Below are 26449 nucleotides of genomic sequence, written 5' to 3'. Positions count from 1 at the left end.
TCAGTGCAGATGTAGCCTTAGGAAACCATGACACCATGGGGATTGGATTTTCAATGGGGTCTAAAGGAAATGGGTTCCTGATTCCTTTAGGTCTCTTTGAGACTCTCACCTGAGGAGATCGTGCCTAGCACGTGTCCCAAGTGCAATTCACTTCCAGAAGATGGGCCCCATGTCTCACACTTGCTGATGGAAGTGCTGTGAAAACCTGGCAAGGGAAGGTAAAGTACCTGATGATTTCATCTTCTGTTTCTGATGTTGAGTCAGGAAGGACCCCTTTGGGTAGCCCCCTTTCCCTGTCTTCAAGATCTCACATGCTAGAATAATTACACTGTGCTGCGATATGTTCTTCAGATGAAGCAACTAACCCCAGATTTCAGAACGAAATGAGGCCTGGTATCAATGCTGTGGGGATCAGTGGAAAAGGGCATTCCAACCACATAGCCAGGTGCCATTTGTACATCTGTGAACAAAGGGTTTTCAGAGAGGAAGGGACAGATGGAGCAGAAGAGAAAGCCAGAGAGCAGGATGATGAATCAATTAGTATAGCATCTTGGGAATGCCCCTGTGCCTAAGGCTGAGATGGTGTTTTCACCCAAAGCCCCTACAGAGGGTTATGGAAAAGGAGTGTGCTTTTGTCGCCTCAAATATTGGGGAAGAGTCATGCATCAGTCACCAAACTCTCATCAAAACAAGGGTGTTAACAAAATGCAGAACAGCCAGGATTTTTCTCTTTTTCCCCTGTTTTCTGATACCATTTCTACCCTACCCCCTTCTTCCACAGAGCCTTCTTGGATTTTCCCCGACCAGCCTGGAGTTGGCAGGTATCTCCTTACTATGCTCCAGGGCTTACAATCTATCAATGTTCATACTGCATATAACATGGGTGAAATCTGACTTCAATGGAGCAAGGATTTCACCCCATGTATCTAATCTGGAGTGCAACTTCAGAAGCAGATCAGATAGTCAGCAAAAGATGATAACAGAACCCATTACTCTAACCTAAAATAACCCCAAAATTATGGAGGAGGGAAGGGAATAAAAACAAACCAACCGTTATTATAAAACAGCTATTGAAACAACTATCTTTTCACAGGTGATGGCAACACATAAAGCAGGTTCTGAAAAGCAAGTGGCTCCCTTTCCCCATAGGGAAACCCCCAATTTTCCTAGTATATTTCTCATACATTTGCTGCAGCATATTATAGCTTTGTGTAATGTATGCAAAGCTGGACTGATCTTGTGTGACGCAGAAGACAGAGCATGAAAGAGAGACATTTCCATAATAAGTTAGTGTTCTAAGAAAGAGATACTTACAATGTACATTCAATGTTTCCAGCTTCACATCAGATATATACATATACTAGAGAGAAAGTCACCCCCTCAGTTTGTCTGTCACTAAAGCTGTATGAGAAATGTGATTCAATCAGGTCTCAGGAACCACTCAGAGCCTTTCCCTTGTTTTTGCTTTGTGTGGATGTTTTCCTTAAGTTTCATGTTCAGATGGACCCACAAACTCACACTGAAACTCAGTCAAAACCATGAGTCTCCACTGGTTTCTATTGCAGGTGGGCCTGAACCAAAAAGGCTGTATCTAAATTTACAGGTCAAACTATCTCTATTGGCCACATGGCCAAGTCCAATCACCCTGGCAGTGAACTTCCAACTGAGGGGCTGCTGTTCAGGGGTGAAGGTTCCTGGATTTGGAGCTAGGGTTTTGGTTTTGGCCCAGTTCCAGAGTCTGATCTCACTGGTTTTATGTATATAACACTTCAGTGGTGTCAATCTTGATTCACACCACTACAAGTGAGTCCAGAATCAGATCCCCTGCACGTGGATAAACATATGGGAAATCTCCCTGTACACTAATGTCTTCTTCCCAGCTCCAGTATCATTAGCTACAAGACAAGCACTTGAGGGTGTAATTCATAGCTAGAGAAAGTCGTGATCTTAGTGTCATCAGCCTTTGGGTACAGCTCCCCACTGGGGTCATTGCTAAGCTCTGTGCACTCTGGGAAGCCATGCTGCTCTTGGCTCATAGGTAGGTATTCCTGCTGCTCTACATCACTCTGACCCAACCTTGCCAAATCTGCTTTGTGGTCCTTCATTGTCTTATCAGCAGTGTGACTATACAAGTGCGTGGGAAAAGGAGCAAGGTGGTCTTGTGTTTCTTCATTGACCTGCAGTTTCACGGAGCTGAGAGGAATATCAACCCAGTCCGTGAGTGGCCACCCTCTCCTCTTGCCATCAGTGTTCTTTTTAAGGTCTCTGAGGCTGAAGGTTGATGGTGAAAGACTGCAGGTTTCTGATACTGAAGGTGAGTACTTGCAATAAACCTGGAGGTGCAGAGGAATCTGAATCTCTGAGCAAGTCCGGAAGCCCCTGTCACTCATATAACCATCTCTGGACAGTCCTGCTGACACTGGAGATAGCTGCTCAGAAAACACCAACTGGCCCATAGGAAGCTGGACCTCCAGTGCAGTCCTGTAGTTCCCCTCACCTATATATCCATCCTTCATCTGTCCTGCTGATGACAAGGGGGCTTCAGAGTCTACAGTGCCAGCAAACTCCAGCTGGCCCGAGGAACTGGAAGAGACCATGTTTTCACAGTAGTCTGGACCAAACCCATTGGCACAGTAACCTTCCTCCTCCCAGGCCTGGCAGCCTTCTGGAAGTAGCTGGATTTGGAGTCTTTCTTGCTCCACTAGGGAGTTATCATTGAAGGCAAGCCCAGCCACTGAGATCAGAGTGACAGAGGCACCCTCGAGGTCATGGGCAAGTGACTTGTTCCAGAGATTCACATTTAGCTCTTCATTCAGAATAGCCTGCCAAAAATGAACAACAAATCAATACAAAGCAATAACAGAGACTCACATGTGATGGAAATGAGCACCACAGACATGCTCATCAACACATGAATAAACTTCAGTACCTCCAACTGCAGAGAAGGGAACAATCCCGTGAGGGACTGCTCAGTGAAATCATAAACCACAAGGGAAACCTTTTGGAGTGGTTTGTTTGCTAAAGTGATTCTCTCATGGTTAGCACCAGTAACAGCCACAGCAATTCATTTTCATTCCCCTTTTCCTAGTTACTACACATGTATCAGTTTCAGCTAAAAAGACTCTACTTTCCAGCAGACACAAATGACTGCAACAATAACTTCCAGTACATAAACTGGCAGGGAACAGGAAAACAATCTGACACTGCCCTCTGTAAGGGACTGTCTCAAAATGAGGCATGGGTGAACCTGTCCTCCTGCCTAGTCATTTACACCACTCTTGTCACTAACATAAACGTAAGAACGGCCATACTGGGTCATACCAATGGTCCATCTAGCCCAGTGTCCTGTCTTCTGACAGTGGCCAGTGCCAGGTGCCTCAGAGGGAATGTTCAGAACAGGGCAATTATCGAGTGATCCATCCCCTGTCATCCAGCATGGATGCAGTTTGAGGAGGGGGTTGGGGGGGTATTGTCCCCCCTCCAACTGCAAGCCTCGGGGTAGGTGTGGAATTTGCCCCTCACTCCAGGTCCTGTTGTCCTGGCTGAAGCTGCCCCCCTTCCCCCAATATAGACATCCAACTAGACCTATATCCAGTTCCAGCTTCTGGCAGTCAGAGGCTAATGCACACCAAGAGCATGGGGTTGCATCCCTGCTCATCCTGGCTAATAGCCACTGATGGAGCTATCCTCCATGAATTTACTAATTCTTTTTTTGAACCCATTATAGTCTTGGCCTTCACAGTATCCCCTGGCATTGAGTTCCACAGGTTGACTGTACAGTGTGAAGAAGTACTTCCTTTTGTTTGTTATAAACCTGCTGCCTATTAATTTCATTGGGTGACCCCTGGTTCTTCTGTTATGTGAAGGGGTGAATAACACGTCCTTACTCACTTTCTCCACACCAGTCATGATTTTATAGACCTCTATCATATCCCCCCTTAGTCATCTCTTTTCTGAGATGAAAAGTCCCAGTCTTACTAATCTCTCCTCATATGGAAGCTGTTCCATATCCCTAATCATTTTTGTTGCCATTCTCTCTACCTTTTCCAATTCTAATTTTTTTTGAAGGGGCAACCAGAACTGCATGAGGTATTCAAGGTGTGGGCGTACCATGGATTTAGATAGAGGCATTATAATATTTTCTGTCTTATTATGTATCCCTTTCCTAATGATTCCCAACATTTTGTTTGCTTTTTTGACTACCGCTGCACATTGACTGGATGTTTTCAGAGAACTATCCGCAGTGACTCCAAGATCTCCTTCTTGAGTGGTAACAGCTAATTTAGAACCCATCATTTTGTATGTATAGTTGGGATTATGTTTTCCAATGTGCATTACTTTGCATTTATCAACACTGAATGTCATCTGCCATTTTGTTGGCCATGGTGAGTGATAAACAAAAGCAATAGTACTTTTCAATTCACTTCATACAAGTACTGTAGTGCAATCTCTATCATGAAAGTGCAATTTACAAATGTTTAACATAAGTAGTTAGCACTAGGGCTGTCAATTAATCACAGTTAACTCAAGCAATTAACTCAATTAATAAATTAATTGTGATTAATCACAATTTTAATCACACTGTTAAAAAATAATAGAATACCAATTGAAATTTAGTATAAATATTTTTGGATGTTTTTCTACATTTTCAAATATATTGATTTCAATTACAGCACAGAATACAAAGTGTAGAGTGCTCACTTTATATAATTACTTTTATTACAAATTTTTGCACTGTAAAAAAACAAAAGATAGTGCAATCTTCAAACCAAAGCATGAAGAGGCATACAAATGTTTAGCATAATCTGGCTCGTAAGTACCTTACAGTGCCAGCTACAACAGTGCCATGCGAACGCCTGTTCTCACTTTCAGGTGACATTGTAAATAAGTATCAGGCAGCATTACCTCCTGTAAATGTAAACAAACTTTTTTGTTTTAGCAATTGTCTGAACAAGAAGTAGGACTGAGTGGACTTGTAGGCTCTAAAGTTTTACATTGTTTTGTTACTGAGTGCAGTTATGTAACAAAAAAATCTACATTTGCAAATTGCACTTTCACAATAAAGAGATTGCACTACAGTACTTGTATGAGGTGAATTGAAAAAATAGTATTTCTTTTGTTTATCTTTTTACAGTGAAAATATTTGTAATCAAGAATAATAATATAAAGTGAGCACTGTACACTTTGTATTCTGTGTTGCAATTGAAATCAATATATATTTGAAAATGTAGAAAAACCATCCAAAATATTTATAATAAATTTCAGTTGGTATTCTATTATTATTTAACAGTGTGATTAAAACTGTAATTAATTGTGCTTAACTTTTTTAAATGAATTAATTTGTTTCGAGTTAATAGCATGAGTTAACTGTTAACCTACTTAGGAAATATCTCAGCTTCACCCTCTTTGTTATTCTCCACTCTTCCCCTCTTGAATTGGCTCGTTAGCACTGACCCCCCACTTGGTAAGGAAACTCCCATCTTTTCATATGCTGTGTATTTATACCTCCCTACTGTATGTTCCACTCCATGCATCTGATGAAGTGGGTTTTAGCCCACGAAAGCTTATGCCCAAATAAATTTGTTAGTCTCTAAGGTGCCACAAGGACTCCTCGTTGTTTTTGCTGATACAGACTAACATGGCTACCACTCTGAAACCTCTTCCCCTCGTGTCTCCTTCCCGAAGCTCCCTCCAGTGCTCTCCGTTAGGTATGGCATTCACTCAGTGATTCCCTAGTCAATCACTGTTCATCCCGACCAAACGTATCCGTGTAAACTCACAGCCCAGCAGAGAGAACGAAGAGCTGCCAGTTCCAGAGCAGGAGGCATGCTCTGTAAGAATTAGAGGGGTTGGGATGTCCAGCCAGTGCACAGCCTAACTGCTGCATGGCCTCAGCAGTGTAACAATAAAGTGCCATTTACTGATGCTTGACAGGAGTTGTTGCTCACTCACCAGTGTTTTGGGGAAGGGCATTTCTGAGACGCTTGAATACATGTAGAGCTTGAGGAAATAGAAGCCAACGGCGCTCAGCAGAAGCAGCAGGAGGAGGGCAACCAGAGCAAGAACAAGGTCCCAAAGGAAATCTGAAAAGAATTAAGAACAGTTCAAGCAGGGGGGAGAGAGAAATGCTCACACTGATCCACCTTTCGGGGCCTGATCATCTGGACTGCTACATGTCACATCGAGGTCTTACCAAGCAGTGCGAGTTACCCCCATCACTTACACCAAAGGAGGTGCTACCTGCGCCCTCTCGTCAGCCAGCTGGGGCCTGGTCAGTGACTGAAAGGGTGCCCTTGCTGCACCACCGGAGGTGGTGGAGGGGGGGCGGGCTGTGAAGAATGAGGGGAGAGGGAGAACTGCACTCCCCCTGCTCCTCATTATTTTAACTCTGGACATGTACCAGTTCACTGGTGTCCAGGTTCTCTGAGCAGATGTAGCAACGTGCACCTCCAACCCCATCTCCAACGAGGGCAACTGGTCCAAAGCAGCCCTAGTGGCTGAGCCATAGGCAAGTCCTTCATGAGAGCTGTGCTCCTCTTGGTGCCTGCAAGTCACTCTTGCATCATGCACACTTTGCTTTCCTTTGCGGAGGCTACTGGAACACGCCCACAGCTGGGTCTTGTTCAATGGCAGACATGCTACAGGATGGGTGGGAGGACATTAGCACCTGAGTGCTCTTTGCAATCCAGGTAAGAGGGGCACAACATGCCATCTGTAGTTAACTCCTTATCATCTCTAAGTGGCTACCCTCAGAAACAACATAGTTTGGAATGCTTAGCAAAACTCCAGCCATGTTACAGCGTGGGAGCAATGACTCTCTATGCTCATGTGGCTCTGCAGATTCACCAAATTCAATCACACGGCTTATCAGGTCACCCTCCTCTCACAGACTCGGCTCTCTGTCTCTCTTGTCCTTGATGGCCATGGCCCTGACCAATCAATCCATCCCCAGATCTAAACCAGAAGTCTGAACAGGGAATACAGCAGTGGCACTGCCCTGTAGCTGTCTTACCTGCTGGACTGTCTGGAGTCTTGATACATTGCACAGACACCTTGCTTTGCTGTCTGACCACACGGGCTGTGACACAGTAATTGGTGTTTGGTTTCAGGAACTCAAATGTGTGCGAAGTTATCTTGCCCTCTGGCTGAAGGGACACCTTAAGGAGAGAGGGAGACATTGCCATGATAGCACCTGCCTAACAACTGCACCATGGAGCAAAAATTCTCTCATGTCACCCTTGTGAGGTGTCTATGCTTCCTGACTCCTGAGGGATATGACACATCCTTCAGCAGAAAGCTACTGTCATTTTAAAAACAGAGGGATTGCCAAAATAGATCAGACCAGGCGGTCCATCTAACCCAATATCCAGGGACTAGTACCAGATGCTTCCAAAGAAGGTCTAAAACAGGGGTGAGCAAACTATGGCCCATGGGCTGGATCTGGACCGCGAGCCTCACCATGCAGCTCAGCCGTGCTCCGATGCTCCGGCTGGGGCGCTGGCTTGGGGGCCGCACCTTGAGGCTTGGTCCTGCTCCGATGCTCCGGCGGGGCGCTGGGTCGGGGACTGCACCACACGGCTCAGTCCGCCTCCGGTGCACTGGCTGGGGCCGCACCGTGCAGCTCCCGGAAGCCACGGCACAGCCCCGCTCCAGCTCCTATGCACTCCAATGGGGTGGTGCCTGTGGATGGGGCAGTGTGCAGAGATGCCTGGCCACGCCTCTGCATAGGAGCCAGAGAAGGGACATGCCACTGCTTCCGGGAACCGCTTGAGGTAAGTGCTGCTCGGAGCCTGCCCCAGCCCTGATCCCCCTCCCACTCTCCAAACCCCTCAATCCCAGCCCAGAGCACACTCCTGCACCCCAAACCTCTCATTCCCAGCCCCACCCCAGAGTCCATACCCCCAGCCAGAACCTGCACCCCTTCCCGCACACCTGCCCCAGCCCAGATCCCCCTTCCACCCTCCGAACCCCTCGGTCCCAGCGCAGAGCACCCTCCTACACCTCAAACTCCTGATCCCCAGAGCCCGCACCATCTCCCGCCCCAATTTTGTGAGCATTCATGGACCACCATACAATTTCTAGTCCCTGATCGGCCCCTCCCCCCGTCTAAAACCTCCCCAATGGACAAAAGGGCAAAAAGGCAAAAAGTTTGCCCACCCCTGGTCTAAAACCTCCCCAATGGATAATTCCACAGTAACATGGCTGTGGGATCAGTTTCTTCCTAAGAAGAGGTAGTTAGTGGCTGGTTTATGCAGGTTAATATCCATGTGCATTTTTATCTTAGCTAATGTAATTTCAGTCATTTTTCTTATCCATGAACACAGTAGCACAACGTCTAATGCTTTCTGGAATGCTGTCGAGCTGTTAGCTTCAGTATCTTGTGGCAAGGAATCCAATATGTTCATTATGCAAAAAAGCCTTTTTTTATGTCAGTTTGAAACTTGCTGCCTTTTCATTCCATTTAGTGTCCCCTTTGCATTAGGAGAAAGAGAAAATAGAAGTGTCTGATTTATCAGTCCCTCTTATTCATTACTTTATATATCTCCGTCACATCCCCTCTTCCACGACTCTTCTCTGACTTAACTACTCCTGCTCTGTCAGTCTCTCTTCATTGCCTTTCTCTGGACCTTTCCTGACTGCATTTTGCTCTCTGCAGCTTCCTGTCAGCTAGTTCCAGTGCAGATTATGTTACACCATCACTCAGGAGTTTTTAATCACCTCTAATAAGTACTTTCCATACCTAATCCATAGTTCAGTCCACATTTCTGTTCTTGATGTCTTCCCACTTTACACATGCCATTTAATGGCTTCTAAGGCATTCCACTCTCTCTGCCCTTCTCTTACAAGAGTTCCCTCTCCGTCTCCTGATTAGGGATGGGTGAACTAGTTTGGAAAAATAAGAAACCACCCCTATCCTCAAGCCTTTGCTAGAACCCAGTCCTAGAAACAAACTCAATCCCTTTTGAAATGTTCGCAGGAGTAGTTTCTTGCCCATCTCCAAACATCTGGGTCCCAGAACTAGAGGTACCAAACCACCACCAGGAAGGGTGCCAGCAGGACCGGCTCTAGTCCACCAGGAAAGCAAGCACGTGTTTGGGGTGGCACAATTCCAGGGGCGGCATTCCAGCCACCCTTTTTTTTTTTCCCCCTTGGACAGTTGCGCTCTCAGAGCTTGGGACGGCAAATTTTTTTGCTTGGGATGGCCCTGGGTGCCAGCTGGGATCAGAAGTTGAAGGACCAGTAATCCTGATCCTGTAAGATTTCCAACCCAATTTTGCTCAAAATTTGCCCAATTTTGACTCAGGAAGCTCAAATAAGCATCCAAACTTTGACATTCTTCTAGCCAAACCAAACCAAACCCAACCCCTGCCCCTTGTGAGGTTCACCCAGCACAATATCTGATATCACCCACCACTCTGCCCAACCTCACATCACACAGAAGTGTGTAACCTCCTCTTCTCCTCCCGTCACACTGTGAATGTTGCTTACGTTGTTGATGTGAACGCCCTTTTCGGAAAGGCTGACCCGGTACTTCCAGTTCGGTAGCACTTTCTGGACTGACTTGTAAGTGCCATTTCTCCTGCGGTAAGGGGTGAGTGGCATGGACAGATTTACGGTCAGATTCTCATTCACCAATATAAGAGTCAGGTTAGGGGGACCCACAATCGCTGTGAAAATCAAAGAGAAAAGGCACAACTGTCAGGCTACTTGTTTCCTTAGAACCAATCACCTTCTTTTTGTAGATTCCTGTCCTAGCGTTTGGTAACTTCATCCGCTGTCATGGTAGGTCTGGCAGTAGTGCTGCCGGGTGGTGACATATGCCATGTCTGGAAGCTACAGAAACTATCGCAAATTTTCAGTTGGCTACCGCCCATTAGCACCTGTTTCCTGCTAACCTGCTCTGTGCTTCTCAGCTTACACGCATCTCAGGCCTCATTAAGCCTACTGCTGCCTCTAGGCAGCCTGAAAGTCCAAGGAATTTAAGTCTCCAAGGAATTTTTGAATATTCCACTGGAACTCTGTAGCTCAGTGGCCACCAACCGCTCAATCGCGATCGACTGGTCAATCCAAGAGGATCTCCCAGTCGAATGTGATCTCTGGCAGTTCAGTGGGGCTGCCGCTAAGGCAGACTCCCTGCCTACCCCGGCCCCACGCTGCTCCCAGAAGCGGTCAGCGCAGCCCCGTGGCCCCGGAGGTGGGGGGGCAGGGGTCTCCCTCCTTGTGCTGCTCCTGCCTGCAAGCACCTCCCCCACAGCTCCCATTGTCTGGGAGAGCAGCGGGGGTGGTGCTTGCAGAGAGGAGTGGTGCATAGAGCCACATGCCCATGCCACGCCCACCCCCAGGGACCACACCTTCCGGGAGCAGTGTGGGGCCAGGGTAGGCAGGGAGCCTGCCTTAGCCTTGCTGCGCCCGCCCCCGACCTGGAGCCGCCAGAAATAAGTGCTGCCCAGAGAAAGGCTGTATACCAACCCCCCTCCCAAAGCCAGCACCCCAAACCCCTCCTGTACCCCAAGCCCCAGCCCTGACCCCCCTCCCAGAGCCAGTTCCTTTGTACCCCCTCCTGTAACCAACACTCTGCCCCAACCCAGAGCCCCCTCCTGCACCCAAACTCCCTCCTAGAGCTTGCATCCCTCACCCCCTCCTGCACCCCAGCACCCTGCCCAGGCTCAGCACAGAGCCCCCTCCCACACTGCAAACCCCTCGGCTCCAGCCCAGAGCCTGCACCCCATCCCGAACTCCAGCCCCCTGCCCCAGCCCGGTGAAAGTGAGTGAGGGTGGGGGAGAGCGAGCGATGGAGAGTGGGGGGATGGAGTGAGCGAGACGGGGCTTTGGGAAGGGGCAGGGCTTCGGGGAAGGGGCGGGGTTGCCCCTTAGATTCCAAAAGTGATCTTGGATGTAAAAAGGTTTCAGACCACTGCTGTAGCTCATGGCCTTGCTGGGCAAAAGAGTTAAGCGCATTTTATCTCAAGAGCCAGATGGGCTGGCTTTTCCCAGCAGGAATCTACAACTCAGACTTGGAGTTATAGTATGAATTAAATCTTCAAGTAGAGCCAAGGCTCAAACTCTGGCTGCACATAGACACCTGAGATGGGACTTGGTCTTCAGGACTGCTCAATCCTGAAGAGACACCCAGCTCCTGGGATGACAGGATTTCTGTAGAGTAGCTTTGGAAATAATTTTTTCCCCAGTGTATCATTTCAATGAAATTGATTTTTTCCCCCATTTTCATTGAAATTTTTCTACATTTTTTTTCAGATTTTGGTAGGAAAACTGATAATCCCAAACTAGAAATGTCTGCAAAAAACTGTCAGTTCATCAAAAAGCAATTTTCAATTGGACTAACCCTAACCCTAGACTTTTGCAATAGAAAACTTTAAATTGTGTCTAGAATTCCATCTTTGTGTTCATTCACTGTGTCAGTCACAAATCCTCAGCCTTGGAGCAAGAGGGGAATTTACTCAGTCTGGGTAATCATTCAGTACCTCCATTACTCAACCAATGAATTCCAGCCTTGTCCTGAGCAAACGCTCCTAAGGGGGAAATCCAATCCCTGAGTCTATTCTGTGCTATTCTGTTCCATCCTACCTAGGACTTAATACTGTTATCCCATCCTGGGCTATTCCACAAATCACGTGGAAGGACTGCGTGGCCGGCAGAAGATCCAGTCTCTATGGCTCCCTCACTGCTCTTAGCTCTCCATCTCGCACTCCCTTGCACCATTGTCAAAGCTCAGTAGGAGTTTCAGTCAGTAACAGAATCCTTTAACTGGGTTATTTTCAGCCAGTGTGTTTCAGTCCATTTATTCCAGCTCTTTTTCCCCATTAAGTCATGAGTTTTACAATGAAACAAGAAGTTTCCAAAGCGACTACACTTTTGTTTCACTTGAACATCAGAGACACTCAGAGTACAACAGTAGAAAGCTTGGAACAAAGGAAAGAGGCATTAACCCAGTTAATAGTGGCACCAACCACTTTTAATCCCCAATCCCTTTGCCATTCCTTCCCAAAAAGTGATGCCCCTGTCCTCAGTTAATCAGCCCTATTCAATATGCAGCCTTTACACACACTACACATACCAACCAACATGCAACAATGTGAGCGTGCTCAGTGCAAATATACAGCAAGAGTGGCAACTGCAGTGCTAACCACTGTGTTTCAGCTTTTGCTAATGTCTTAACCAAAACCAACCAATGGGAACATAATGCAGGACATGGAAACTGCACACTCAAAAGCCACTGGAGAGATTAAAAACACAGGAATTTTTTTAAATGCTAAGAAATGGCTCTAGTGCAGAGATGTCCCTGATTCTGCTTGGCAGTGTTCTCTGAAACATTTTCTGTTAAGTACCATAACACTTCCCTTTCACTGAGATTCACAAGTTCATAATTTTTATAGGTATTTGTGCCCAGGATTTATTAATTATTATTGGTATTACTACAGTGCTCAGATGCTCTATTCTGGGATTGGGGCCTCATTGTTCTAGGCACTGTTGTAACACTGACAGACCCCATCAAAGGTAGGCGGGATCAAACCTGTGACCTCTATAGGTTAGTGCATGAGCCTCTACAGCATGAGCTAAAAGCCAACTGGCTCTTAGCTAAGGCTGTAGAGGAGACTCATTCATCTCTTTCTCTCTCTCCAAGTGGTCTCGATGCCACTAGAGTGGATGGAACACCACACCCTGGAGGTGTGTGGGTTACACTGTACATAACGGAAAATTGGTCTGGGCCCCAAAGAGGTTACAATCTAAGTCTGTCAAGGATTTGCAGGAAGATTGGCCATATCTAATTCTGTCTAGACTGGACACAGAAAAGACACTGCAGGTTGCCCAATCTTCTTCTCCAGCTAGACTCCAAGGGCATCATCCTCTATTGCCAGGATTCCTATGCCCTTTCCTTTAAAGATAGTTGAAGCCATAAATTCCAATCTTATGCTCTTCAAGAGCTCCTTTTACCGCCCCAGATAGTTTCCTGTTCCAACTCTGTCTAGAAAATAGAGAGGCACACAAATATGGCACCTGGCACCAAAGGGTGGCACCCGCTTCCGCACATTTTCAGAGAGCCTTCTGGATGACCTGCCAGCATTCACAAATCCTGAAGTCACTTTTGAGGCCCACGAAAGGCCATGTTGTTGCAACGCTGTGTCACAGGATGACATTCTCCCTGCATCCAGCCATGATGATGTCAACATGATGATACAACAAACCATCATGTTTCACTGCAATGTGCCTCACTACGTCATGACAACAGCTGAGTTTTTCTACTGTCAGACAAAATCCTGCAAGTGGCAACTCCAGACTCTCACTCCCATGTTAAATTTACTCAGATTAAAAGGTAAAAATTAGAGTATTATGGCTGCTAACTCTACATATTCACCTAGTATCTGAAAACCAAGGTTTCTCCATCTACTCGATATACTATCACCTACAAAACTTCTGGAATCAGAATTTAGCTGTCCGGGGTTACAGGATTGGTAATTTGCAGTGTTGTTAGCTGTGCTGTTCCCAGGATATTGGAGAGACAAAGTGGGTGAGGTAACATCTCTTATTGGACCAACTTCTGTTGGCAAAAGAGACAAGCTTCCAAACTACACGGAGCTCATCTTCTTCAGGACCTGAACACAAGCTCTACGGAGCTCAAAAAGCTTGTCTCTCTCACCAACAGCAGATGGTCCAATAAAAGATGTCACCTCGCCCACCTTGTCTCTCTAGGATTGGAAATGGCTTGCACCCTGTCTCATCCAAGTTGCTGTTTTCAAATCAGGATCAGGTTGACAGTGGGTGACAGGGGTTATCATTTGACAGTTGATGAACAGCCCATATGATATGAGGAGGTAGTCTCAGTCCAGGTCCTAATGGTGGGACATACGTCAACCATGTAAATCCACCATTCCAAACAGCAATATCAGCAAATGGCCAAGGAATGAATGGGCATGGAACTGAACTAACCTTTCACCCTTCAATGGGCTCCCTACAGGTTACAGTGAAGGCATTTTGGCTGGGCAGTTCTCTACCTCTAATTTACTTCTCTGCAGTCAGAGAATGAAGCCATGCAAGGTGAATCCATGTTCAAAAATGCCCCACTGCACCTCTGGCTGGCCCTAAAATGCATCTAGAGGAACACCTGAGATACATGCCTTCCCTGAGAGAGCTGGCACAGCAGAATGGCTACAAACAGGAAAGCACCTGGAGAGAATGGCTGGAGTAACCAGCTCTCCCAGAATTGACAGTGAGATATGAGCAGGTTGTGACCTCAGAGAGGATTACAAACAACAAAAGGCAGTTACAAGGAAGAATCAGAAAAAAAACTCCTCCCCCAGCCTCCCCTGCTGTGACTCAGGCAACCTGCTATGCACAAACCCTCCTCGTTCACTCCTCCACAATGATATGCTTGTGGGGTGTGGGAGAGGCTCTGGGACACAGAAGTATGGCTTGGAAGACACTTGGTCCTTCTCTCTGTCTGGGACTCTGCATAGTTCTGCTAGCAGCTAGCTCCTTTCTGGCAGGATGACTCTGCGTGGACTCCTAGGTCTACCGCTGCCCAGCAGCTGTTTTTTGTGTCCCTGTCTAGCTGTCTGCTCTGGTCACCACTGGGGCATCTCAGCACTTTCAGTCACACTCAAAATGTGAATCTGCATTAGCATAGAGAGAGGCATCCCCATCTTTCAGAGAAAATGTTCCCTGCCATGGACTCTCACCCCTCCCCTCCCCAGGATCTCATGGGATTCATCAAGGACAAGACACCCAGCCAGTAAGAACCTTCTCCCACCCAGCCTTCTCTCCCCATTGCCCAAGCTCCCTCCTTCTCCACCCCTGTCTCTGACTCACAGGGGTATTTTCACTATCCACTTTTAATCTGTAAACCTGCCCCCTTGACTCCATCTCCTTCTCACTTCTCAAGCTCCACTCTCAGCCCTTCTCTCTCCCTCTATTTTCAATCCTCTTGCGTGCAGGGCTTCAACATGTCCTCATTTCACCTGCCCCCTCTGACCACTACCATCCACTCTCACTACTGCCCATGATCCCCTTGCATAACTTCAAAGAGTGTAAGGCCAGCTGGGACCATTACACCATCCAATCTGACCTCCTGAATAGCACAGGCCATTAAATTCCACCCAAACACACTATACTGAGTCCAAAACTTCAGTCAAACCAAAGCATTTCAGTCCTCAGGAGACTAAACCATTGTGAGGCCAGGCACCAGGAGAGAACAAGATGCCATCAGTGCCTGAGGCCCTTCCATGGCAGGGAGTTGATCAGGTGAGGACATTGCCCCATGCTGCAGCGGAAGGCAAAAAACCCCAAGGTCCTTGCCAGTATGACCAGGGGCAAAATTCTTTCCTGACCCCTAGACTAATGATAAGTTAGATCTTGAGTATGTGAGCAAGACACACCAGCCAGGCATCTAAGACAGAGGATTTTCTGTACCACCTCGGAGCACTGGTCCACCCCAACCAGTATCCTGTCTCTAGCCATGACTGATCTCTGATGCTTCAGAGGAAGGTGGGGAAAAAACAACAACCAGAACACAACTGTCTATCAAAGAAAAAAATTCCTTCCCAACCCCTGAAGGCAACCAGCTGAAGCCCTGAAGCATGAGATTAGATTGTAATGATTGTCGAAGTGTTATGAGCAATTAGGCAAACCTCTTCTCTGCATGGCCCATGAAAGAATGGGATTAACAGGGAGATTCACAGATTCCAAGGCCAGGTGTGATTGTGACCACCACCACCATCCAGCCCAACCTCCCCATCCCAAACACAGACACAGAGGCCTCAAAATTTCTCCCAAAAGTTGGATTTCATCTTTCCTGTACTCCCCAGGCCCTATTCAAAACACTGCGACCTAAATCACTATCCTCTTCCACCCTGGTAGATCATTCCCACCTTCTCAGAACCCCGGTTGTCTTCCCATCAGTGTCGACCATCCCATAATCCCTTCCCATCTTGCTCCCCAGTGAGCACAGGAACCCATCTCCAGGAACTCAAACCCATGGGGAATCTCCCTCCACACAGTCACTGCTATGCCCCTCCTACTGCCCTTGGGCTCCCAAAGGTCCTTACTGTCTCTGTAAGGTTGCAGTTCATTGGAAATGGCCCATTTGGACACCCAGGCTCCATCCATGGCTCTCACTCTGGCCCAGTACATTTTGTGTATGTCTTCAAAGTACAGTTTGCATGTGTGCGATGATCTGGTGCTGTTCCTCCAACAGGTGTCCACTTTGGTCCAGTTAGAAGAGCTGCACATGGAAGCAGCCACAGTAATGCAACAAGAAGGAGCCATCAGCACCCCTTACCCACCACCTCCTCCCAGCTCCATTTAATCCCCCCTCAGACAGGGAGACTCCAGAAGGAAAGACCTTGCTCAGGTGAGTCAGGTGGGAATCTTGTGGACTGAAGAGGGAGCAGCCAAGACTGATCCTCTGCTCCACCTCCACCCCATCCACTGCCATCTTGGCCCGTGGAAAGGGACAGAAAATATGCTTATATTTTTACTTAATTAAAAAACAACCCTCTGGCTGCCATAGTGCCCTCCACTTCCTGCTCACTTCCTCCCTTTCTGGTGGGAGGTTCACATGTCTGCTGTTGGTCGGGCTGCTTGGGCCAGATTAGATTTGGGCAAAATGTTTCAGACAAATAGTTCATTCACTGAAAAATGAAGTTCCAGTCAACCTGAAATTATTTTCTAAATTGGACACAAACTGTCTGAATGGTTTCTGCCCAAAGTTTGTTATTCAGGACTCAGATGCCATTCAGAAAATGGCTGCTGGTGGTGCCCTCCTTATAAACTTCAGCCCCGTGGTTAGGACACTCACCTGGGATATGGGAGACCCAGGTTTAATTCCTCCTTCTCCACCTCAGGCAGTGGGATTTGAACTTGCGTCTCCAGGAGAATGCTCTAACCACTGGGCTCTGGGATAATCTGGGGCAAGTCTCTCCTGTTGAAGCTGTTCCACTTTGAATAAATAATTAGCCATTGGAGGACAGACTTGAACCTGGGGACATCCCAGGTGCATACCCTACACATTATAAGAAGGGCACCACCACGCTCCAGGTTGTGAATCTAGCCCTTCAAAAATGTTTGAAAATATACATTTTGGGTCAAATGAAACATGTCTCATTTGACCCAAAATGGATTTTTTTCAATTTGTAGAAAATGATCGCAATCCTGGATTCGGTTTGGATTTAACTGAATTCTTGTTTGATTTTTCAAAACTGCCATGGAACCTAAAAATCATTTATTCGCCCAGGTAAAAGAGGGAAGCCAGGCAAGGGTCCAGAAGGGTGGATAACCTGACCGTTAAGAAACTAGAACCCTAGAATGCAGAGAGGTTAAAGATGGGCCTAGGAATACACAAAACTGGCTGGAAAAAGAGTCAGTCTGCCTCACCGCTGTAACATACCGCTGGAACTTTGAACCTCGTATTGGGTACCATTGCCTGAGCCGGAACCGGGCTCCCACACCAAGAGAATATGGAAATTTTCACATGTTAGCGTCACATTCTGTGGAGGAGACAGCATCCCTTGAAATGAAAACAAAGGAAAGCAGATCAATAGCATTATAACCCTACAAGAAGAGAGTGCTGCTTTCCTATTGGTCAGCTGCAGCATATGAAGGATGCCCAAAGTATAACATTTCAGCATCTAAGGAGGTCATTGCAGCATGTGGATTTATCCTGCACAATTGTCTTATTTCCTCAGCAACAACAGTACTTAGCATTAGTTCTGCTCTTGGTTATACCCATGCAATCTGAGCCCTGGTCTACGCTACGAGTTTAGGTCGAATTTAGCAGTGTTAGATCGACTTAACCCTGCACCCGTCCACACAACAAAGCCATTTTTGTCGACTTAATGGGCTCTTAAAATCGATTTCTGTACTCCTCCCCCACGAGGGCATTAGCGCTGAAATCAACATTGCCAGGTGGAATTTGGGTTAGTGTGGACGCAATTCCATGGCATTGGCCTGTGGGAGCTATCCCAGGGTATTCCATTGTGACCGCTCTGGACAGCACTTTGAACTCAGATGCACTGGCCAGGTAGACAGGAAAAGCCCCACGAACTTTTGAATTTCATTTCCTGTTTGGCCACCGTGGCAAGCTGATCAGCACAGGTGACCGTGCAGATTTCATCAGCAGAGGTGACCATGGAGTCTCAGAATCGCAAAAGAGCTGCAGCATGGACCGAACAGGAGATACTGGATCTGATCGCTGTATGGGGAGATGAATCCGTGCTATCAGAACTCCGTTCCAAAAGACGAAATGCCAAAATATTTGAAAAAATCTCCAAGGGCATGAAGGACAGAGGCTATCACAGGGACCCGAAGCAGTGCCACGTGAAACTTAAGGAGCTTATGCAAGCCTACCGAAAAACCCAAGAGGCAAATGCCCGCTCAGGGTCAGAGCCCCAGACATGCCGCTTCTATGATGAGCTGCATGCAATTCTAGGGGGTGCCCCTACCACTGCCCCACCCCTGTACGTGGACTCCTGCAACGTGGGGAGTCTCATGCAACAGGGATGAGGATTTTGGGGACGAGGAAGATGATGAGGAGGGGGAGATTGAAGACAGCGCACACGAGGCAAACGGAGAAAGTGTTCTCCCCAACAGCCAGGAATTGTTTATCACCCTGGATCCAATACTCTCCCAACCTGGGCTCCCAGACCTTGTAGGCGGAGAAGGCAGCTCTGGTGAGTGTACCTTTGTAAATATAATACACAGTTTCAAAGCAAGCGTGTTTAATGATTACTTTGCCCAGAAGACTTGGGATGCATTCGCGGCCAGTACAGCTACTGGAAAAGTCTGGTAACGTGTCTGGGGATGGGGCAGAAATCCTCCAGGGACATCTCAATGAAGCTCTCCTGGAGGTACTCCCAAAGCCTTTGCAAAAGGTTTCTGGGGAGGGCAGCTTTTATTGAGTTCTCCATGGTAGGACACTTTACCACGCCAGGCCATTAGCACGTAGTCTGGAATCATTGCATAAGAAAGCATGGCAGTGTCTGGTCCCAGTGTTTGCTGGCATTTAAGCAACATCCATTCTTTATCTCTCTGTGTTATCCTCAGAAGAGTGATATCATTCATGGTCACCTTGTTGAAATAGGGGAATTCTATTCAGAGGACATTCAGAGGTGGCCGTTCCTGCTGGGCTGTTTGCCTGTGGCTGAAAAGAAATTATCCCCGCTATTAGCCACATGGTGGGGGGACGGGTGAAGCCATCATCCCAGAGAATTGGGTGTGGTGGGGGGTTAGTTGGGTTTGTACTGCACGTTAAACCGAAAACATCAGCCCCTCCTTTTAAATGGCCAATGTGTCTTTTTCAATTTTAATCTCCCTTTTTTTCCTCCCACAGCTGCAAATGTTTCAACGCTGCCACTAGCATCTCCATCCCAGAGGCTAGCGCAGATAAGAAGGCGAAAAAAACGCACTCACGATGAAATGTTTTCTGAGCTCACGCAGTCCTCCCGCACTGAAAGAGCCCAGCAGAATGCGTGGAGGCAGACAATGTCAGAGTCCAGGAAAGCACAAAATGAACGCGAGGACAGGAGGGACGCACAAGAGGATAGATGGCTGGAGCAACAGGAGAGGTGGTGGCAGCGTGATGAGAGGAGGCAGGCTGCAATGCTGAGGGTACTGGAGGATCAAAGTGATATGCTCCGGCTTACGGTTGAGGTGCGGGAAAGGCACAGACCACCACTGCAGCCCCTGTGTAATCAACCGCCCTCTTCCCCAAGTTCCATAGCCTCCTCACCCAGACACCCAAGAACACGGGGCGGGGGGAGGGCCCTCCAGGCATCCAACCACTCCACCCCAGAGGACTGTCCAAGCAACAGAAGGCTGGCATTCAATAAGTTTTGAAGTGCTGTGTGGCCTTGTCCTTCCCTCCTCCCCTACTCCACCCCACCCGGTGCTTCCCTCCTCCCCCATCCCTCCCGGGCTACCTTGGTAGTTATTCCCCTGTTTGTGTGACGAATTAATAAAAAATGCATGAATTTAAAACAACAATGACTTTATTGCCTCTGCAAGCGGTGATCGAAGTGGGGAGGGGAGAGCGGTTGGCTTACAGGGAAGTAGAGTGAACCAAGGGGACGGGTTTTCATCAAGGAGAAACAAACAGAACTGTCACACCGTAGCCTGGCCAGTCATGAAACTGGTTTTCAAAGCTTCTCTGATGCGCAGCACACCCTGCTGTGCTCTTCTAACCGCCCTGGTGCCTGGCTGCACGTAATCAGCGGCCAGGCGATTTGCCTCAACTTCCCACCCCACCATAAACGTCTCCCCCTTACTCTCACAGATATTGTGGAGCACACAGCAAGCAGTAATAACAATCGGAATATTGGTTTCACTGAGGTCTAAGCAAGTCAGTAAACTGCGCCAGCACGCGTTTAAACGTCCAAATGCACATTCTACCACCATTCTGCACTTGCTCAGTCTATAGTTGAACAGCTCCTGACTACTGTCCAGGCTGCCTGTGTATGGCTTCATGAGCCATGGCACTAAGGGGTAGGCTGGGTCCCCAAGGATAACTATAGGCATTTCAACATCCCCAGCGGTTATTTTCTGGTCTGGAAAGTAAGTCCCTTGCTGCAGCTGTTCAGACAGACCAGAGTTCCTGAAGATGCGAGCATCATGTACCTTTCCCGGCCATCCCATGTTGATGTTGGTGAACCGTCCCTTGTGATTCACCAGTGCTTACAGCACCATTGAAAAGTACCCCTTTCGGTTTATGTTCTGGCTGCCTTGGTGCTCCGGTCCCAAGATAGGGATATGGGTTCTGTCTAGCACCCCACCACAGTTAGGGAATCCCATTGCAGCAAAGCCATCCACTATGACCTGCACATTTCCCAGACTCACTACCTTGATAGCAGCAGCTCAGTGATTGTGTTGGCTACTTGCATCACAGCAACCCCCACAGTAGATTTGCCCACTCCAATTTGATTCCCGACTGACCGGTAGCTGTCTGGCATTGCAAGCTTGCAGAGGGCTATCACCACTTGCTTGTGAACTGTGAGGGCTGCTCTCATCTTGGTATTCTTGCACTTCTGGGCAGGGGAAAGCAAGTCACAAAGTTCCATGAAAGTGCCCTTACGCATGTGAAAGTTTCGCAGCCACTGGGAATCATCCCAGACCTGCAACACTATGCGGTCCCACCAGTCTGTGGTTGTTTCACGGGCCCAGAATCGGTGTTCCATGGCATGAGCCTGCCCCATTGCCACCATATGGCCAAATTGCAGGGGCCCGTGCTTTGAGAGAAGTCTGTGTCAATGTCCTCATCACTCTCGTCACCGCGCTGACATCGCCTCCTCACCTGCTTTTGCAGGTTCTGGTTCTGCATATACTGCATGATAATGCACGAGGTGCTTACAATGCTCATAACTGCCACGGTGATCTGAGCGGGCTCCATGCTTGCCATGGTATGGCGTCTGCAGAAGAGCAGGAGAGCAGAGTGGCAGCGGAAGCAGTCGTTCAATGACGATGGTTTGCAGACCTACTGCACTGTCTGCTGCCAGGACACAACAGCTAAGCGGGCTGCATGCTTGCCGTGTTATGGCGAGACAAGAGCAGCCGAGCAGAGTTGCAGCGGAAGCAGCCCTGCGAGACCACCAAGAAAGCAGGAGAGGAGAGTGGCAGCGGAAGCGGTCGTTCAATGATGATGGTTTGCAGACCTACTGCACTGTCTGCTGCCAGGACACAAGAGCTGAGCGGGCTGCATGCTTGCCGTGTTATGGCGAGACAAGAGCAGCTGAGCAGAGCTGCAGCGGAAGCAGTCCTGCGAGACCACCAGGAAAGCAGGAGAGGAGAGTGGCAGCGGAAGTGGTGGCTGATGACCTGCGAGGTGGATTCATGAGAGCAGGAGAGCAGAGTTGCAGCGGAAGCGGGAGCCCATGAGACAACATGGAGAAATTGGCTATCGAGAGAAGAGCAGGAGAGCAGAGTGGCAATGGAAGTGGTGGTTCGATGACAACGGTTAGCAGTCCTACTGCACCGTCTGCTGAAAGCAGTATGGTGCCCGCACGGAAAAAAGTGCAAAACGATTGTCTGCCGTTGCTTTCACGGAGGGAGGGGCGACTGACCACATGTAGCCAAAACCACCCACAACAATGTTTTTGCCCCATCAGACATTGGGAGCTTAACCCAGAATTCCAGTGGGCGGCGGAGACTGCAGGAACTGTGGGATAGCTACCCACAGTGCAATCCTCCGAAAGTTGACTCTAGCCTCGGTACTGTGGACGCACTCCACTAACTTAATGCGCTTAGTGAGGACACACAGAGTCGACTGTATAAAATTGCTTTCTAAAAATCGACTTCTATAAATTCGACCTAATTTCGGTTCAAGCTGAAGTTCAAGCAACCTAATATTCTATTGTGCCCAAGCGCACACAGAGTGATTAGACAAACCTGCAATGTTCAGACCAGTCTTAGGCTATGGCTACACTACGCAACTTTTAGCAACATGGCTGTGCTGCTACAGCCGTGAAGGTGCACAGTGTAGCTGCTGTTTGTTGGCAGGAGAGAGCTGTCTTGCAGACAAAAAACTTCCACCCCCCACAAGCGGCAGCAGCTTTGTCAGCAGGAGAGCGCTCCTGCCACAAAGTGCTCTTCACAGAGGCGCTTTTTGTCAGTAAAATTTTGTTGTTCGGGGTGGGGGAAGGTTTTAACACTCCTGAACGACAAAAGTTTTGCCAACAAAGTGCCAGTGTAAACAACATCTCCGTCTAGAGCAGTGTCCCTGCTTCCTGGCCTTGCTTTGCTGGCCTGCACAATGAACTAGAAGTGTGTGGGTGGGGGAACCTAGTGCACAGTCTGCCTAGAATTAGAGCTGTTTGAAAAATGCTATAAGTTTTGTGTTAAAAAAAATAGATCAAAGTACAAAACGTGCATTTCGTTTGAATTTTTTTGCAGAACTTTTAATTTTTCCCAGCAAAATGAAAACCTGAAAACCAAAAAAAATTGTAGGTTTTCTTTTTTTCCTCTTTTTTAAAAAAAACCTCCTTTATCTTTATCTTTTTCTACCACTGGAAAAAGGTGGAAAAATAGGAGAGAAAGGAAAGTAAAACCCCCAAAATGAAAAAAATGATTTTTTTATTTGGTTTTAGTTTTGTGGCCAAAAAACCTGCAAAATTTCAACCAAACAAAAATTTCAATCCAAAGGAAATGTGTGTTGGTCAAAAAGTTATTTTGCACAAGAAAAAAAACCCAGTTTGACAAAAAAAATTTTTGTCATCTCTTTCTAGAGGTGGGAAAAGATTTCACTGTGTACACATCATGCATGTAGGCACACCCTGTAACGTATATAATCCATATGTACACAGAGGACTCTATTGTTATTCAGTTTCTCCTTTCTGCTTCCCACACAGGTGTTTAATTATAGTTTCAAACTGCCCATGGACGGTGATGTTTGGGTTCTTTATCTCATCAGCCACACGCTTTCATCGAAGCATTTTTTTCCTAATAAATTCTCAATAGCTTATCAGTAACAAGGCTCTAAGCTATGCAGAGTTTTGAATGACTTGTCCTGTTAGGATATTAACAAGGCAGGCTGTCAGAAATCTTTTGTTTTGCTTATAGCAAAGGTCGGCCTTTACTTGGACTCTTCAGTAGCAAAGCCACTGCACTGTTCACTGAGCTTTTACTTTTAGGTTTTCCAGGTATTTGACAGAGGGAGATCCTAGGGGGCCAACACTGCACAGCTGTCCCGAGGCTACATAAACATTTTTGCCAAGGATTGTGAATCCTTTAATGCCCCATAGCCACCCTCTTCTTGCCAGGTCACAGTGTCACAAGGGTACTTACCCAGTAGGAGGATCTGACGAAAGAGGAGCAGAAGCACACTCAATACAACACGCATGGTCCTGCACTGCTACCGGCACAGCCACGTCCATCTGTCCCTGTGTCCTACATGTGCGTCCTGGAGCCAGTCGCCTGCAGGGAGGAATGGAGAGAGAAGAGCACAACACTCACTTGGTTACTCATGCCAAATGCAAATATCTGAGAGAACTGGAAACCAGGACTAGTGAAACACAGCCAGAAAAGAGCAAGACGGCTGGGGAAGGCATGCCCATGTCACGTGCCTCTGTGTCTGTGGTTGCCACCTACCCCCTGCAGGCACAGGGCTCACAAACCAGCAAGCCATGGTGAGGAAGCAACCACTGGTGGTGATTGACTCACCGACTGGCTTGCCATGAGTCACACACACAGGTCCGCAGCAAGCACCCTTGCTGCTGTGTGTCACCCAGAGGCAGGCTAGCCTTCAAGCCACACGGGCCCAGGGATGGCTGATGTGAGGCCAGACACATTCCAGCCCTCACCTTTGTGATTTGCTACGTGGAGCCTGCTCCTGTCTGCCTAGAGCTGCCCATAGGACAGAAAGTGTATCCTAAGGAAGAGACGGGCAGTGTGGAGTCTGGGCTGCTGCTGAGTCAGGTGTGGGGTAGCATGACAATCCTCAACAAACTTCTCCAGGTGGCCTGCAAATAGTTATAGCAGAGGGGAATTCCCAAGCAGCTCAGGGTTGGGCAGAGCTAAGGTTTTCCCATACATAACAATGTTACAAACCAAAGGTTTCTCTCTCAGGACCTGCCAAAGCTAGAAATAGGGGGTGGAGAGTGGAGTGCAGCGGGGAAGATACTGTTGTATGCAGTTGGGGCTCTGGCTGCTGAGCTGGATCCCTGCAGCAGAGAGGAGCCTTGGGCAGCCACATTCCCCATGATTTAGCATGCTCGGGGCTGAAGCACTAATCACCATTGCTGCAAACTCAGCAGAACCAGTCCTGTGACAGGGATGCGAGTCTGCAGTGAGCTGGGCACGTGCTGGGGAAATTGCTTCCTCCTTGCCGAAGGGATGGTTCAAAGGCAGAGCAGAGCTACGAGGAAGGGAATAAAGATATGAGACCCCCAGCCCTGTGATGGCTTCATGACACATCCCCTGATGCAGCGACACACTTTGGAAAAGGGATTCGGCTGTTTACACCACACAGTGCGAAAGCAAAGAAACCACTTCAAGCCAGGGGGTGTGGGAGCACCCCCCCACCTCACCCCCCGCACCTATGCCCCTGCAGTATGTACTACACATATTTCCCCAGGTCTTTGGAGAACAAAAACAGCTCTGTCAAAGCAGGACCTGAGTTACTGGCAAGACAGTCCTTTACATCTGGCTCCCTCCCGCCCCTCACATACCTGAGGACAGATCCTTCTCTGTCTCATCTGTCTCTCTTCCAAGCGAGCAGCCCCCACGGCTGGGCTCTGAGAGGCTTTGGGTGACGACTTGCCACAACTGCACCGAGTGACTTTTGCAATTCATGTCCTTTTCCTGGTTTCGTCTCTCTTCTTTTCTTCCTTCCTTGTTGATGGTTTCATGCACGGCTCAGGCGGACAGAGTGCTAATTCTATCCACACCATTGCCTCCCTCTTCTGGGTCAGCAGTGCCCTCAGGAGGTGGTGAATCAATACAGCCTAGCCTAACATTCTTTGTTGTATTTGTCAAATCCAATGGTGGCTGCCAGTTTCACTTGCTAATCTGGCACACCTCTCAATAGCACTGTAAGGTCAAAGCAAATATTTATGGCACATGCAGAAGGCTACAGCACAGCAAATCCTCAGTCTATTAACTCTTTAATACTGCCTAACACTTGAGCATGCTTGAATGTGTCCAAGCAGGCATTCATTTGGAAATGCATCTTCATTCTAAAGGTAAACGACATTTTTTTATTTTATTAAATTTGTGTGTTTAACAAGACAGAGAGTTTTCGGTTGGACCAGTGAAGAGTTTACAATACCTTGCTTGTGATTCCTGGCCAAAACCATTCTAAGAGCTGTCCAACATTTTTTGCCCTTAAAATTTGCTGTATGGTGTTGCTGCCCTGTTCCACCCCAGAGATGGCTGTGTAACGGACTCACAGGTCGTGCCCATTCTTGGCCCCATACGGTCCCTGGGGGGAACCCCCTTCAGTGTGACAGCCCCTCCTGGGGGTCCACTCTCTCTCAGGGGTGAAGCCCCTCCGCCTCCTGGAACCACACCACTCTGAGCCTTAGCACGCCTGTCTCTCACTGTGGGCCCCCTCAGGGAGTCCACTTGCTCTGGACTCCTGGGGCCTCCACTCCCAGAGGGAATAATGCAACCCTGATCTCTAGATCGGAGTGACTCTCAGCAGCTTAAAACAGGAGGGTTTATTGAGCATCTGAACCCAGCACAGGAAACTCTTAGGGCCCTCAGACCTGGCCTCCCACACCACAGTACATCTAAGTCTCCCCTGCATTCAGGTAGGCTCTGCCTGCTCTCTCTCTCTCCAGTCCCGAAACCCTGCACCTTCCAGCTGGGCATCCAATATCAGGGGCCCCAACAGCTCCTCCTCTGTCCTTTGTCTTCCATCCCAGGTAAACAGGTCGCTGGGGCCCTCTCTTCCATCCTTTGTTCCCCTCTGGCTCCAACCAGTTGGTCAGGTCACCAGGGTCCTCTCTCC

At 48.0% G+C, this 26449-nt stretch overlaps 1 protein-coding gene across 5 annotated transcripts; it reads right to left on the bottom strand.

Moving 5' to 3' along the window:
* Window positions 1-1274: 1274 nt before the first annotated feature.
* Window positions 1275-25553, bottom strand: LOC114018591. Of its 5 annotated transcripts, none has more exons than XM_037909392.2 (8): window positions 25167-25553; window positions 23785-23913; window positions 17389-17521; window positions 16062-16237; window positions 9490-9668; window positions 7013-7157; window positions 5953-6083; window positions 1275-2822 (listed from the first exon to the last, which is right to left on the bottom strand). In XM_037909392.2, the coding sequence occupies exons 2-8, from the start codon at window positions 23837-23839 to the stop codon at window positions 1896-1898; spliced, it is 1746 nt and encodes a 581-aa protein (XP_037765320.1). In that variant the 5' UTR covers window positions 23840-23913; window positions 25167-25553; the 3' UTR covers window positions 1275-1895. The 5 variants fall into 5 exon arrangements, with proteins under 5 accessions (XP_037765320.1, XP_043378739.1, XP_027674430.2 ...); XM_043522804.1 differs by lacking the exon at window positions 25167-25553 and adding an exon at window positions 24733-24845; XM_027818629.3 differs by lacking the exon at window positions 16062-16237 and having other exon boundaries at window positions 17402-17521.
* Between the last annotated feature and the right edge of the window lie 896 nt (window positions 25554-26449).

This window comes from Chelonia mydas, chromosome 9 (genome assembly GCF_015237465.2).
Source record: "Chelonia mydas isolate rCheMyd1 chromosome 9, rCheMyd1.pri.v2, whole genome shotgun sequence".
NCBI lineage: Eukaryota > Metazoa > Chordata > Testudines > Cheloniidae > Chelonia > Chelonia mydas.
This window is presented reverse-complemented; position numbering and strand designations above follow the sequence as displayed.